Consider the following 15,478-nt stretch of genomic DNA (forward strand, 5'->3'; position numbering starts at 1 on the left):
GGTGGAACATCTTCCTCTCTTGCCATCAGTATTGACAAACTAAGAAAAATTTAGCCATTCTCTAATTCCCTGGGTTCCCAGGCAGCGCTCCCAGGAGGCTGAAGCATGAGGGCCCGTGGAAGGAAGGCAGGTCTTCACACTGGGCAGGATGGGCAGGGAGAGGTGCTGTGGCCACCTGCAGCCAGGTTTCTGTGTTCTCAGAACCATGATGCCAGCACCTTTCATCCCTTCCTGTCCTTCCCCAGCACCAAACCCTTGGTTCTCACAGAGCTGAGTGACTTTTGGGAAGGAGAACGTGGCTGTCCCAGTGGTTCTCACACTGAGGACAGCTGACGTGGGCCTCAGTCAGCAGCAGGGAGGAGCTGGTCCTGAATTCCTGTGCCTTATTCTCAAATGCTTTGCTCCTGGTCACGAGAAGCAGAGGGTTTTATACAGACACGAGAGGCAAATCCGCCTGTGGGGAAATGCAGTTGTGGGAAACAGGCTTAAAATTGTCCCAAAATAGGCCTAAAATTTTCTTATAAGCCTTTAGCCCAGTCCAGAGGAAAAAGTGTGTGTTTGTCTTTCTTTAGGGCTTCACAACACCCAGCTCTAAGTGTCACTAGCCCGCAGAGGAACAGGAGTGACCATAATGCTCAGAAAATCCCCCCATTCGCTACGTCAAGCTCTTCCAGCGACACATCAAGCAGCTCTTCACTTTCATCAGAACCAACCAGCCAGATCTCCATGGTTCAGGATCAAACCCTGCTGGACATCACCTCCATCACTAGATTGGCCCCAGGGGAATCACCAAACCCTCAACCACTTGAGCAAAGAGATACAAATTTAGCAATATCGTGTTCCAGCCCACTCGGAGCAAGGACTATTCCAGCATCTTGCCCAGCCAGCCTCAGGCTCAGTCTAACACCCAGCTCAGCCAAGCCACAGCAATACTCTGACTGCTCTCCAGTCAGCCCAGGGATCAATGCAGCTTCCTTCTCCACCTTCTGTCCTCACTCAGCACAAAACGTCCGAGCTTCAGCTTCAGATCACACACTGACCCCAACCAGGACAAGCACAAGGCCTCCAGCAACAGCGACTCCTGAAGAGAGTTCCCAGGCTCCTGGCTATTCTAAAACTGAATTAAAGAATACAGGAAAGGGGTTTGAATCAGATCTGGAAGATCCTGATCACGAGAGGTATGTATCCAGAGCACACAGGTGTCTAAGTCCTCAGACAGCCCATCTTGGTCTAGAATCAGTAAGAGCCCTCCCATAAAAAAAACTTAAATATCTTTTATGATTCAGATGTTCCCAGTGTTTGTTTTCCAGCGCCCACCCTGTGCTTCCACTAAACCCTGTTACCCAGGAAGCAAAATGCCCTATTTCTATATACCCTTTAGCTCTCCAGACCTCATGACAGACCTGGGCCAGGCTGTCACCCTCAGCTCTCCAGCAGGACACAGTTTTCAGGTACCTCCTTTCCTTCCAAAGGAGGCAGCACAACTTTCCCTTGTAGCACAGAGAGAAGCTGTGCTGTCCCCTGGAGCCTGGCAGAGCAGAGCAGAGCAGAGCAGAGCAGGGGATGGTGCTCAGTGACATGGCCAGGATGTCCCCCCCAAACCTCCACTGTCTGCTCCAACCCCAGGCAAGCTGGGCTCACCCCACTCCTCTGAGCCTCTGAACTCCACCCTGTCTCTGCCACTTCTTTCCTTGGCAGGAGATTTGTAACCACACAGGAATTCCAAGCCATGGAGAAAGAACTAGAGGATGTAAAGGAAGACCTGAAATGCCTGAAGTGGAAGGTGAGACACATAGGTGAGACGGTGCAGCCCCTGGCCGAGGACAGCAAGAGGTACAACGGCTACACCCTGATGGAGCTCAAGGCCATGGTGCAGTTTGAGGATGACCCTTACAAGGCTGCCCACAAGATCCTCACTGCCCTCTTCAGTGATGTCTACTGGCCACAGCACCCAGGCACCGAGCAGGCCTGCAACTCCTGCTCCCTGCCCAAGCCCAACATAGACCCAGAGCTGTACACGGTCTACTGTGACATCCTGAAAAGCATATTCCCTGGAATTAGCAGCCAGACATTGAGGGAAGAGACACAGCACGTGCAGAAAGGCACCCAGAGTGCAGTGCAGTAACAGCAGAGCCCAGAGGTGTTGTGCAGAGTGCCAGGTCTGCAGTGACTTCAGAGGACTGGGCTGTGCTAGGTCCCGTTGGTCCCTTTAGGATTGTCTGTGAAGGTGTTGGTGAGCTCTGAGCCCTCATGCCACTTGCCCAGTGACACAGAGTGGGATGGCATCCTGCACTCTTCCCACATTTTAGAAAACAATTGCTCCTTTGGTGTCTCTTTCAATCTATGGACGTTTCCTTGTTTCCAGCAACTACAAATGCTGACAACAGAATCCCACAAAGGCGTTGTACGTCCAAGCAAGGGCCTTCTCCCAGCCCCAAACAGACCAACCAACCAACCAACCAACCAACCAGCATCTGGGTAGTTTCTATTTTCTAGAGTGTATCATTCATTAAATGACATTACTTGTTAGAAAATCGTGCATGTTCTTCTTTATTTATTTGTCTAAAGGTGCTTTGCACATCAAATCAGTCAGGACCATAACCTGAACACACACTAGAATGAGACCTGGGAATTTCAAACCTTCCCCTGCCCAACTGAATCCTTGGTTTCAGAGGCACAAACCCAGAGCACAGTGGTGAGCAGCTGTGGTGAGCCCAACCAGGTCATGGGGGCCAGGGTACAAAGCTGTGCCACGTGCTCCTAAATCACCACCCCAGCAGTGAGACAGGGGAAGGTCTGTGACCCACAGCTCTCCCAGTCTGTGGGGACTGGGCTGACGGACCAGCTCAGATGTGTTAACCCAGCTGAAAGGTTGTGGCCCCTTGCAAGGGTCCCCCAAGGTGAGCAGTGCCATGGAGCCTGTCCCAAGGGAAGGAGGACACACAGGAACATGGCCCTGGAGCTCCTTCCTCCCATCTGGGAACCAGCAATGAGCCATGGATGGGCAGTTTGTCCCCCAGGTTCTCCCACAGGCCTGGCCTTGCAGCCTGCTCTGTAAAGGTGAGAGTGGAGGGCTGCAGGGATGTCCTTGCTGCTCAGTGGCAGCCACACTGCCCTGCCCTGGTTCACCCAGTTCCCTCTCAGACACTTCTTAGGAAGAGTCACTTCCCTGGTCTCAGTGAGACAAACACATCAAACCAACCCCAGAACACATCCATCCTGCTGCTCCTGCCAGGCCCTGAGGAGGGCAAGAGGTAACCTGAGAGTTCAGCCCCCCTTCCCCTCTGCTGGGCACTAATCCACTTCTAAAGCTTATTCCAAAAATAACAGGGGGGAGAAAAAAAAAAAAAAAACAATTACAAAAGCACTGAGAGGAGATCATTCCCAGTGCCAGCACAGATCCAGACACCCTGGGCAATGGGAGGGGGCCACAGCCACACTCTGGACCTGCTGGGCACATCTCTGTGGGGACACTGACTTTGGTGCAGGATGGTCTCTGCTGCACTCACAAAGACATTGGTTGAAGCTCCCTGTTGGTAGCAATTTCTTTCACTTCCAAGCTGCTGTGCAGACACAGGCACTGCCCACAGCTGGCACAGGGCAGTGCCATGCCCACAGCTGGCACCCCCAGGCACCTCCAGGGAAAACAGGGCTGTGCAGTGTGTGCCTTTGGGACAGGGACAGCCCCCAAAGGGACTGGGAAAAGCCAGCTCCCTCTCAGGTGGGCACAGGCTGTGCAGGGTGATGGGAGTCACTGGAGACATTCTGGAGTCACTGGAGATGTTCTGCGTGTCCCCTCAGAGTAAATCCCCCAGGGTGGGCCATCACAAACCCAGTGGAAGGCTCTGTGCACTGAGTCTCACACAAACATTCCCTGCATCCTGTTCTGCTCTCCTGGCTCTTTCTTGTAGGAAAACCTGTCCCTATGGATGACCTGGGTGGGACTAGGCTGATCCTCCTCCCACAGAACACACACAGGCACTGCTCCACACTCATTTTTCTGGGGCAGACCCGACCCCCAGCTCTCTCTGAGGTCTCTCTTTGGAGCTTTCCATAACCTCCAGTGGACCACTGACAAAAACACATTTAGCCATATCCATCTTTATATGTTCCCTGCCCTCCCTGCCTGTAAAGTCTTAATCATTTGTTCCTCTGAGAACAGGCTCTGTGGTTTCTCATGCTCATGAGATCAAACAATATGCTCAATTTTCTCTTTTAGTCTCATTCTCCTCATGCCTCAGATCCAGCACAAGCCCGTGAATTATTTTTATTAACCTTACATCACCAGGGCTGGTTCTGTCAAATACTGTCAGTTCTGGGTCCCTCTCAGGTTTCAGTGTCTCCTTCCACCGGGTCAGTTGTGCTGTGAATCACCTCCACCCACTCTGGAGATGTGCATCAGGTCTTTTACCCTGAGAGTCTTGGCTTTTAGCTATTCCAGAGGGATTTCCAAGTTATTTGCTTCCAGCTGGAGCTGGCCAGTCTTGTCAGAGCTTCTATTCATTATTATTATTACTACTACTACTACTAATAATAATAATAATAATAATCTGCACCTTCTGAGCCCTACAGCCTGTCCCAGAGCCTTGCCAGCCACAGCAGCCCGAGTGCTCAGGGGAAGGGGAAGAAAGCAGCAGGACAAACCCACTCCACCGGTCCTTTACAGACTCCTCAATTCTTCCTTCCCCTCTGCTGCATTTATACCTTGAAGGCAGCTCTTCTCTGTGAAGATGTCTCAGTCTTCAATTACTGCATTATCTTTGTGACCATTTCCTTGTGCTTGAGGCACCTTCCCTGATTTCTACACAGGTAGAAAATTCCATTGATTTTCAGCTCATTTTCCTCTTGTTGATGTGCATTACCAAGTCCTTTCATCCTTCCCCAGGTCTCAGCTTGCCTTGCTGCTTTGCTGGGGAGAGGAGCACAGCTGTCTGCCCACCATCCCAGAGAGTTTGTCTGTGTCCAGTGTATTTTTTCTGCACTCACCCACTCCTAACACAACAGGAGGGTAGGGCTGGCCGCCCACACCTGCAGGAAGAGCCCTTCTCCCTGCAGAGCTCAGAACTGAGTCAGCACAACCAAACTAAGACAGTCTTAAATACACAGGCCTGAAAGCAATTTTTTTGGCGTTGATTTTTAACATCCTGTGCTTGCCAGAATGTGCCCTGTTACAAGCTTGCTCTGTCTTTAGGCTCTAGGTCTTGCTGCCTGCTATTCAGACAGAAAAGCAATTACACAGCCCCATTACTGTGACAGTTAAAGGGATTCAGCCATTGTTCTTCTTGGACAATTCACACTGATTCCAGCCCCTCCTGCCTGGCCCCTTAGCATAAATAAGCCTTCTCTCCAAAATGTTATCACCTCCACTTGTATGGAGACAGGCGGGGCAGGCAATCAGACACACAGTGAAAAATTAGCCTTTAAATCCATGTTGCATTCTGTCTACTCTTCATTAAACTATTTTTTTTCCCTCGAACACATATTCTCGAGCTCGAAAACCCAATACCATACCAAATTACTTTCTTTGCTTTTCTCTCTTAACTACAGGCATTACATTTGCTATTTTCCAGCCATGCCTGGGTCCAGAGTCATTAGTATCACACTCATTCAAGGGCCATGCTGGCTGCTGGGCATTCATCCTGCCTGTGTCCTGAGGGCCTCAGAGCCTGGCACAGCCTGCCTCCCCCCTGCCATCTCCCAGAGCAGATGTCTGGTCAGAAGTGTGAGGACAACAATATTTTTTTTCCAGCCTCAGGCAATCTGTAGTTTGCACTGATTGATTGCATTAAATAAGCAACCTATTAATATGCCCCCTGCTGTGGCTCAATGGGCTCCAGTTGGCGGAGCAGATTCTTCAGCAGATAAGTTGTGTTAAACAGAGGGTCCTGATGCATACTGCTCATGGAATCACAGAATAATTTCAGCTGGAAGGAGCCTCTGGAGGTCAGTTTGTCCAGCCCCTCTGATCAGACAGCATTCCAGTAAAAAATCCTGAATAATAAACTCTGTGCTGCAAAAACTAAACCAAACTTCTAACAACAAAAACAACAGCAATATTTTTAAAATAATAAAAGAACTTAATTTACATCTGCATCAGTGGATAAAGAAGATAAATGGCAAACTTTTTGTAGCACTGGTTTGGAGGGCTCTTTGCTGTGGTTAGATCTACATGCATCACCAATTCATTTGTCAGCCTTCTCATTAATATCTCTAATGCATAATTGCAGTCAAAGTCACTCATTGAACCATGCATTTTATGACCTCAAGGGTTACCCCTTCATACTGTTAATAATAATATCCCTGCATAATGCAAATGCTTTATGCAAAACAAGTCCACCAGCTCTTCTGCTTTATGACTTAAAATACAGCACAGCAAGTTTTAGGCAACTGTCTGCATCTTTATATCAATTACAGGCATCATCTGGCCTGAATTGTGAGTCACAAGGGTTTGGGCAGTGCCATTAATTACCAGTAATGCCTTCTCCATTAGTCCTCCCTGAATGTCTGCTCCTCATGATGTGCTCTCTATACATTTATACAGCCACTGCCCCTGGCACACTCCATTTCAACCTGACTTCAGTAATTTTCACAATAAACCTACAATCTTTGTTTTCCAAGGTGAAAGTGCCTCCTGAGACCCTTTTCCATTTTTCCTATCCATCCATTTCTGTAAAAGTTTCCATTTCTTTTCCACTCTGAGCTGGAGCTCTCCCCCACTGACCTCTCCCCTCCTCAGAGCCTGACAGGGAAACAAATGCCCCATAAATCATCTCTGGGCACTTATTCCCAGCCCACAGGCAGGTGACAACAGTGCAGATGTCCTGAGGGCCTTGATGCTGCTCCCCCAGGAACACAGGTGGCACTGGGACACCGCAAAGGGCTCACACACAAGGGCAGGACACTGATCCTCCCCAGCCCTGCCCTGAGAAATGCACACCAGAGCTTCTTGCCAATTTATGATGAAGAGTAAATTATCTGAGTGGCCCAAAGAGAGTGATTAAAATACACATCAATGCCTTGCTGGGTCAGTGGGTTTTGATCAGATCTCTCATTTTGTGTTAATATTCAGATATGTTACTACCCCAGAGAGATGAATAATAGTGGCTATTTAATTTCTCTGACAATATTAAACATAATGAAAAGTCATACTATCATCCCACATCCTTCCCCATGAATTCTGGCCTCAGACAGATCTCCTGTTGGTAATGGAAATGTCACTTTGATTCATCTGTTCACCAAGGAATCCTTACCAAACAATTTCCAGTATCCAGCAAGCCATCCCAAAACATTCCTTTGGAAACAAGCCAGAACTGACATTCACTGTAAATTAGTTTTTACCACTGTTTAGTTTCAGACCATTGCAGGTAGCTTTGCTACTCACTCTATTTTTAGCAGTGTCTCCAGCATACCAGGAAAGAGGTGGATCATAGGACTTCTGCTAATCTGCAAATCTGAAATTATAGCTGAGAGATGGAATTTATTATTACACAGCTCAATGACAACAACAGAGATGACCTTTCTGCAATGCCAGAAGGTTTATCCATGCTGATCTGTGCCTTTAATCAGGGGGAGGGTACACGTTATTATGTGCCAAAGGAAAAACTTTTTGCCTATGAGCACAGTTAAGTATTAAAAGATTGCCCAGAGAGGCTCTGCATCATCCATCCCTAGAAGTTTTCCAGGCCAAACTGCTTGAAGCTCTGTGTAACCCAGTCTGACTTCTGTAAGGTTAAAAAAAAGAGATGTGTAATTGCAGAAAGCAGTCAGGGAAACCTTTGATGGATGGGAGCACAGAGCCAGGAATAATAAGAGGCAGGAACAGCCCCACTGGGGTGTTGCAGGGCTGAGCCCCACCATGTTCCAGCTCCCTGGGCTGGCTGGAGCCTCCTCCTGCTCTGCTGGGCCTCCCTTGGCCCCTGGCCCTTTCTGATGAGACATCAAAGCTCTTTCTTGCCCAAGATGAAAGTCCTTTCCCCAGCTTGTTTCACACAGAAACCTCTGTTCTGGCAGCCACCTCATGCTGTCAGGCAGAAGAGAATTCTCAGGGAAAGAGATAAAAGGGCTCAGCTGTCCTGGCTCACTGTATTTACCACAGGATCCTTCTCTTTCTCCAGCACAATGGTCCCCCAGGTGAGGAGTCATTTCCCTGAGAAACCTTCCAGCCACAGCAGCTCCCTCTGTGCTCCCTTGCCCCGCTGCTGACCACACTTGTTCTGCATCCCAGAATTTGCCTCTCATCTGTTCCAGCTCCAGGTGAAACAGATCTGGGGACCTGTTCAGGGATAGAGTCTGGACACCAGTTCAGGGATAATCTGGAGACCAGTTCATTCCATAATTCCCAGCTGGGCTCACACTCTCAGGAGGCAGCAGCTGAGTTCCAGTCTCTTCCTGGCCCTTATGACGGCTCTGAGGTGCAGCGTCCAGACCCAAAATTTCCCTTTCCACTGCTCCCTCCCCAGGCTCCTCCAGGGCCACAAAACTTTCAGGTTATAAATGCTCTTTTGCTGAGGAGACTTGGCTATTTCTAGCACTGACATTCACTTCCACATGCTTAGCCCAGCACAATGTTCTGTCAAAAACCAGTGTGAGGCTCCTTTCCCAGATAAGCTGAGGAAAACAAGCAATGGAGCTCTGAAACACCAATTCCACGATCCCAACCAGCACTGCTGAATTTCACTTCCTCCACGCAGGCAGCACTTTCCCTGAGGCACACATCTGCTCCTGTCCCCTCACTCTGTGTTTTTATCCTCCTCAGGCTTCATTCCATGTTCCTCCTGCACAAACAGGACCTTCCCTCAGCTGCCACATTGCTGCCAACAAAATCCTGTCATTCTTTCGTGTGCTGTTTCCCTCCATCATTCTCTTGGATATTTTATTTTACAGTTGGCTGAGAGACCTGCCTGCTTTTGTAACTGAGGAGTTATGAATGCTCTGGTCTGGCTGACAAGGTGGTGATCAGTCACAGGTTGGACTCAATGATCTTGGAGGTCTTTTCCATTCCTGATGTTTCTGTGATATCTTAGAGGGAGGAGTTCAGGTGAGCTAATTCTACCTGTCTGATATATTTCCTTGGATTTATAGTTCCCAGAATGTCCATTCTCTTTCCAGAAACAGCACAAAGTCTGGGCATTTTTGGGAATGTCTATGAGCAATAGGACAGAGACCAACACTAAGACTTTGAGAGCTGATTTTAGTCACAGCCAAAGACACCTTGAGCAAGCTGAAAGCTAAAGGCAGGATCTCTCTGTGGTCTCACTGCATAATTGAGACTTTCCAGAAATAACCAGGACACCTGGGGAGAGCAGCTCACAGGTCATGTGCTTTTCCTATCCTAATTAAAGCCAAAGCAGTGAGCCATGGGTGGAGGCTCATGGGGTGTTGGAAGCAATATTCCAGGCTGGGAAACTCCTACCCTGCTGCTCCTTGGGATGGTCAGTCCTCTCTTTCAGGCAGCAGCTCAGGAAGGGAACACCAGAGAGATGTCAGCCTGATTTCTCCCTTCTCCAGGAATTTCTAGGGCAGTAAGAAGGAAGTCACCAATTGCAAGTGTTTCCTTTGGGGCCCAGATCTTTAACACTGCAGCACTTCACAGGGTCCTGAGCCAGGGTGAAGGGAACTGATGCTGTCAGACAGGGGTGGAAAATTGATCCCTTCCCAGCAAGATTTAGAGGGCAGTTGGACAAGAAATTACTCCAGCTGGGCACTGGGTCCCCATCCCTCAGCTCTTCCTGTAGCTTGGAGATTCACTCTATAATTGCTTTCTTAGTCCACATTTTATCCTCAGCTGACAGAATTCCATTAGGGTGATACAAGCAGTGTGATAAAGGGATGTTTGTGTCTCACATGGGCTCTAAGTCATTTCTCAGCAAACAAGCAAATAGTCACAGAAATGGGCAAAGAGGCCCCTGAGCCAGGAAGTCCCTCCCTTGCTGTGCTCTGACCAGCAGGGTCAGCCCACAGAGGGAAGCAGACACAGCAGACACCGTCCCAGGGTGTCCCAGTACCCTCCCAGAGTGTCCCAGTGCTCCCTACCAACGTGTCTCTCTGCTCCTGAGAGGAGACACCTCCAAAATGAGCAGTTCTCCTACAGCAGTTCTGGGCACACAACAGCCCAGCAAGAACACAGCACTGCCATCCCCAAAACCAGGGACCCCACACAAACAGTGCTGTGACACAGGAGTGGGTCTCACCCCAGATCTGGGAGCAAGTGCCCCTCCTATGGAAATATAAGAACTTAAACTAATCCTGCAGCACATCTGAGCACCTGTGTCTGGAGAGTGGAACAGGTTGGCCACAGCAGCAAGGCAAACAGTGACTCTGAGCAGCACTTTCAGAATGGTTTTGGCAGACAAAGTGACCTTCTAAGCATGGTGATGCAGCTAAAAGATGGTCATGATGGGAAATAAGCTAAAAGGGAACCCAGGATGCTGCAGGGTACAGTTTCAGTACCTGGTGAAGGACAATGGTGAAGCCATCACCACGTGGTGTATGTTGGAATTCACATTTCTTGAAGAATGTTGGAAGAGATTTTGCTGCTTCAGTGACTTTACCAGAAGAGCAGCTCCTGTTGGAGCTCAGCATCCTGGATGAGCAGCCCCAGAACACAGAGGGCAGCCCAAGGCACCCTAGACAAGGTTTGGGCTCCTACCAGTGGATGGTGTGGAGCTGCATCCAGCAGGGAGGACAGCAGAGAGCAGGAGAGAATGGGAAATGCTTCTCTCACAATCAGTCAAAGGAAAGCTGACTTCATCCCCTGCATGTGGCAGAACCCAAATGCCAATACAGCCCTTCATGTGTGCTCCTGCCTGACTTCTGCTGGGAAGTGAGCATCTCCTGGAATTTTCAGAAAGCTTCAAGACTCCATTCAACCTCCTCCATGCACTGCTCTCCCCCTCACAGGAGCTGGGGCAGCAGCTCCTGTCTCTGGCCATTGCAGGGTGTTCCAAGACCCCCATCCAGTCCCTCATGGGCACTGTCAGTGCCACAGCCCAGCACACATCCCTGGTGTGGCAGGGCTGGGCATCCCCAGGGGAGTGACACAGCAGGGACATGGCACAAGTGCAGCAGGAGCAGATTTTACAGAGAACAGCACCAGCAGAGCAGGATGCTGCACTGCAATTCCTGGCCCAGTGCAGACTTAGCCATGAGCAGGGCTCAGTTTCATTCAACTGCTGGATGTAGCTCCTCTGGGTTTGTGTTTGAGTGTCCTGACTCAGGAATACAAAGGTTTCCATGTCTTCTGTGCTGCCTTTCACACCCTGCACCACTGCTTGCTCCCTTTTCCACGGACAGGTGCCTCTCCCTGCTGTATAAATGCTCCTGGATTAAAGCACAAAAAAGCAGAAATTGAAAAGTTGCAGGCTTTTCCAGGCATCTCAGATTACACTGTGAACACTGACAAAAATATCTTCTTCTAGATCAAACAGTAGGCAGCCTGGCATGTACTTCCTCACAGATTATTTCTTTATCCTCTGCCCTTCTCAGTGTCACTGTGGGACAAACAAATTGATTTCTGTTATCTTGATCCAAGCCCTTTAAATCCAACCACAACAGGTAAAGGTGAGCAACTATGGCATAAAAGTCTATTGAAATTGGGTGAAACTTTATTAATTTACATCAGTATCTTCAGCAAGAATTCCTATGAATCCTTCCTTTCCCTTTGCTGTGCTTTTGACAATGTCAAATGATGTTACTGGGCACATCCTTGCTGAATTGCTCCTGATGAAACTGTGCCTGACATTGACTCAAGAGCTCTGTGGGGATTTTCTTGATTGCATGTTTACTCTTCCTCTTGTCCCTCCTGTAAATGCCAGTCTGACATGAATGTACTTGTGAGGAGTTAGTTTAAAAAAAAAGGTAAAAAATTGAATAAACCCTTTTTTAAACCCTGATTCACTGAAGAAATGAGTCAAGTGTCTATGTTTGAGTGTATAGGGCTGACTAGGACTCTTAATTATCTTTGGTTATATAAAGGGTCATTACATCTCAGCTCCAATTAGGAGGGCAAACACTGACAGCTCCTACCCCACAGAGATGAATGAAGTATTTTCCAAACATTCTGCTGCTCTCTAGAATGACTGACTGGAACCAAGGAGTCCATGAGGCTGTGCCTTGGTGGTTTTTGTCATCCCAGACAGCAGCCTGGCAAACCCTTCTTTCACACACAGACACTGCAAGGGAGGATGTTCCACAGCTTGACAATCTTTGAAAATATTTTTCAAGACTATCATGGTCTTTCCACACAATGTGGCAGCTGTGGGGAATCTGAATGGGTCCAAGGGCTGCAGGGAGGGGATGGAAATGTTGAAGCCACTGCACTCTGTGGCAGATGCCAGACCAGCTGCACTGGATACAGATTTCCAGGGGCAAAAGGTGTTGAAAATTGGCTGCAGTCACCAGCTGAGGTGAGGAAGACTTGGTGGCAGGGAAACACAGAGAGAACTGTGATCCATCTGAGCTTGACCAAATAGTTTGCAATAATTTCCAAAACTGGAGCATTAGGGTTGAAAAATCGTTAGCCCACCATGGAGGATTTGAGATGCTCCAGACAGATCCAGAGAAGACAGGTGAGCACAGGAAATCCTCTCCCCCTCTTACCTTTTCAGATCAATAAGAGAGATGCTGTTCAGTGCCAGGAAACAGCAGGTTTCATTTCTCTGCACATCCAATGCAATTTTCTCAGAAGAACAAACAATGTGACAGGCCCCATCCCATCCAGAGATTGCCTACATGACAAATCTGAGATTGTGCCTTAAGCCTTGAAAACCTTGCTACAACCTCTCCCCTTCCAAACATAGACATTTATATCTGCTCTGAGCCTTTCCAATACCCCTCCTCTCAGCTCCTCCTCTTTTTCATTTGGAGTTGCCTGTTATATGATGTGGAGCAAAAATTAGCACTTGGTTTTTTGGTAAAATTACACCAGAAACAAAGAAGGGGAGAGTTCTCAGAACAAGAGGGTTCTACAGTCAGTGCAGCTTGGGAAGAGCCCTTAAACAAAGTACAATGTACTCACACACACTATTTTACATTTAAAAGTAAAGTAGTTTGTATTTAGTACAAAATAAATTCTTTTGCTCCATCAGTACAGAGAAACCTGGGAAATGCATTGGTATTTTGTGTCCTTTCAGCTCAGGCAACAGCAGTGAAGTTTTAATAAGCAAATATACAAGATATTACATTTCTGACAGGGCAGAAAGGGAAGCAGCACAGTTTGATTCTAAATTGAGCTGCACCACTATCTCTGGTTTATGTGTAAAAGCACATCCTGAATTCAGCATTCAGTTCTCTCTGGAAACAATCACAGACTCACAGCAATGAGCAAGTTCTAAATGAGAATCCATGGAAGAGATTTACAGGTTGTCACAAACACCAAGTTTTCAGGGAACAGTACATTTGCATAGCAAATCCTGCAGCATATTTACTTGGTTAGAGTTTTTATTTAAATGACTACATGTGCAGGGTATTTTTGTTTAAAAATGAACTTCTCTCCTTACCTTCAGCTAATTAAAAGGCATTTACCATTTCTCAGAAGTGATGATCTGTTGCTGGCAACATCTGGTTAGTGCAGCACAGAGGCATGGCCTCCTTGTTCATAAAAATTCAGGCAAAATAGAAGGAAAAAACATTGCTCTGTAGCAGGAGAACTCTGAAGGATGTGCAGAGCGCCTGTCAATGGCACTCCAGGCAAAACACCTCACTTGATTTTTCCATGGTAGTGAAATGATGAAAGAAATAATTATTTCACTGCAAAACATGAAAAGGTGACAGCTGAAATGCACTTATTAAACCTTGATAAAGCCACTTCCTGATCTCTACTTCCTAAAAGCATCCATCACATTTCTGCAAGCCCAGTGGAACCTGTCTAGGTGTCAGAAACAGTGGCAGCTCCTGCAGACAGCCCTGGCACCAAAACATGCCCAGAGACAGACAGCTAAAGAGTATTTCCTCTAATAAGTGCATTTCCCTGAGAACTATTTACAGGCATCAGAAATAAAGCAACACCTCCTTCCAGTGAGGATCTTCGTGATCATCCAGCTAGGATTTAGGAATAAAAGCTTTAGAAATAATCTAAAAAACCTGTGGACAATCCTGCTTAACCCAAGTTCTCAGTACTTGGCAGAACAGTTGTCAGCAGAAAGGTTCTCACTCTCTCTTTTATGTTCCTTCTTCCCTGGATTTTCAATTAAGAGATAAGGGGGGAAATTCAGACAGATCATGACCAAAAAAAACCCCAGGAAACTGAATTCATGCTTCATATTTCATTCTGAAAAAAAATTCCTGTAGCATATAAAACTGCCTCTCACAAGAGGAGGTGGTTCAGCAGCAGCAGACATAGAAAATCTTCCATTTGGATATGCAGATTTTGGAGATCTGGAGTGCAGTTACTTAGGGCTGGATGCATCCAGGACTTTCCTTGTTATCTTCTCCTCCTCTGCTGTCCTTTCTCATTGATGCAGGTTTTGGGGCGCAGAGCTGTTGAGGAAAATGAAGGGCAGCTTTAGGACCAACAGTGTAGTAAACTGACATGGAGTAAAATAACATGGAGTAAAATAAAGAACAAAAATGCTCATTTCTCTTTCCACCCCAGAATGAAGCAGAGCTGCCCTTCTCAGTGATGTTTGTGACACTGAGTGCTGCCAGCTTTTTCAGCCCCATGGAATTCCTTTCCTGTGCAAGCTGCTCTGAATTCAGAGTTGGCACTGTCCTGAGTAGGAGGCTGAACCCTCCCTCAGGAAGGGAACCCCCTGAGGTCTCCTCCAACCCAAATCATTCCATAAATGTGTTATCAACACCCTCTGTGGCTGATACCAGCCAGGACTGCAGAGGGGACATGGGGCAGAGGGCAACAGGCACCCTCAGCTGGTGACTTCAGAGGCTCTGTGTCCTCAGAGCTAAGGAAAAGCTGTGATGGCCATGGCAATGACAGCTGTTCTTTACTGGACAGGTCTGCTCTGGAAGCCAGGATGCCATTCCAGTGGGCACAGAGATGTTCAGGATACTTTTGACAAGTATTTTCCAATATAATAACTTTCAAGCTGTTTTTTCACAGGCAATGGCATTTCAAATCCTTCTCCTACAGAACTGTTATTAAAAGCCATCAAATAATATCTGTAACACTTTCTAGAGAACTAATTGGAGAAAGTGTCATGCTCAGGAGAGAAAACCAATCATGAATATACCAGCTTGGCTGAGAATTTGAGATGTATTTAGGGAGCTATTCTGAGTAATTTACAATGAATGACTGGTACTCTTCAGACTATAAATACAATCTAGTCTTTCTCCTTGGGAAAAAAGAGAGGTTGTCTTTTTAATTATCACTCTGTAAGCAAAAAGACCAACCAGAAAGACAGTGGGAGGAACAGAGTCAACAGGGTTCCCCCCTTGTTCCACTCACTGTGATTCTGGGTCTGTGTGATTTTCAGACACATCTGAACCATCTCTGAAGCTGCTTAAAAGGCCAGTGGGGATGCAAAGA

General features: G+C 47.5%; 2 protein-coding genes across 3 annotated transcripts in view; one reads left to right on the forward strand and one right to left on the reverse strand.

Annotated features, from left to right (window-relative positions):
* The window catches only part of GSG1L (GSG1 like), a 56,816-nt gene extending 54,688 nt beyond the window's left edge, over window positions 1-2,128 (forward strand). Inside the window, exons 7-8 of one of the 2 annotated variants that reach the window (XR_004061137.1) lie at window positions 573-1,178; window positions 1,699-2,128. Coding sequence is in view for 1 of the 2 variants with exons in the window: in XM_030958145.1 (XP_030814005.1) it covers window positions 573-595 (23 nt within the window). In the remaining variant the exon portion in view is untranslated. Of the gene's footprint in view, window positions 1-572; window positions 1,236-1,698 lie in introns of those variants that run through there. The other variant, XM_030958145.1, reaches the window with a different exon arrangement.
* A 10,973-nt stretch (window positions 2,129-13,101) lies between these two features.
* The window catches only part of KIAA0556 (KIAA0556 ortholog), a 56,579-nt gene continuing 54,202 nt past the window's right edge, over window positions 13,102-15,478 (reverse strand). The window contains exon 26 of the mRNA XM_030957836.1: window positions 13,102-14,475. Coding sequence (XP_030813696.1) covers window positions 14,420-14,475 — 56 coding nt within the window. The 3' untranslated portion in view covers window positions 13,102-14,419. The remainder of the gene's footprint in view (window positions 14,476-15,478) is intronic.

The sequence above is a fragment of the Camarhynchus parvulus genome, chromosome 14, assembly GCF_901933205.1.
Source record: "Camarhynchus parvulus chromosome 14, STF_HiC, whole genome shotgun sequence".
NCBI lineage: Eukaryota > Metazoa > Chordata > Aves > Passeriformes > Thraupidae > Camarhynchus > Camarhynchus parvulus.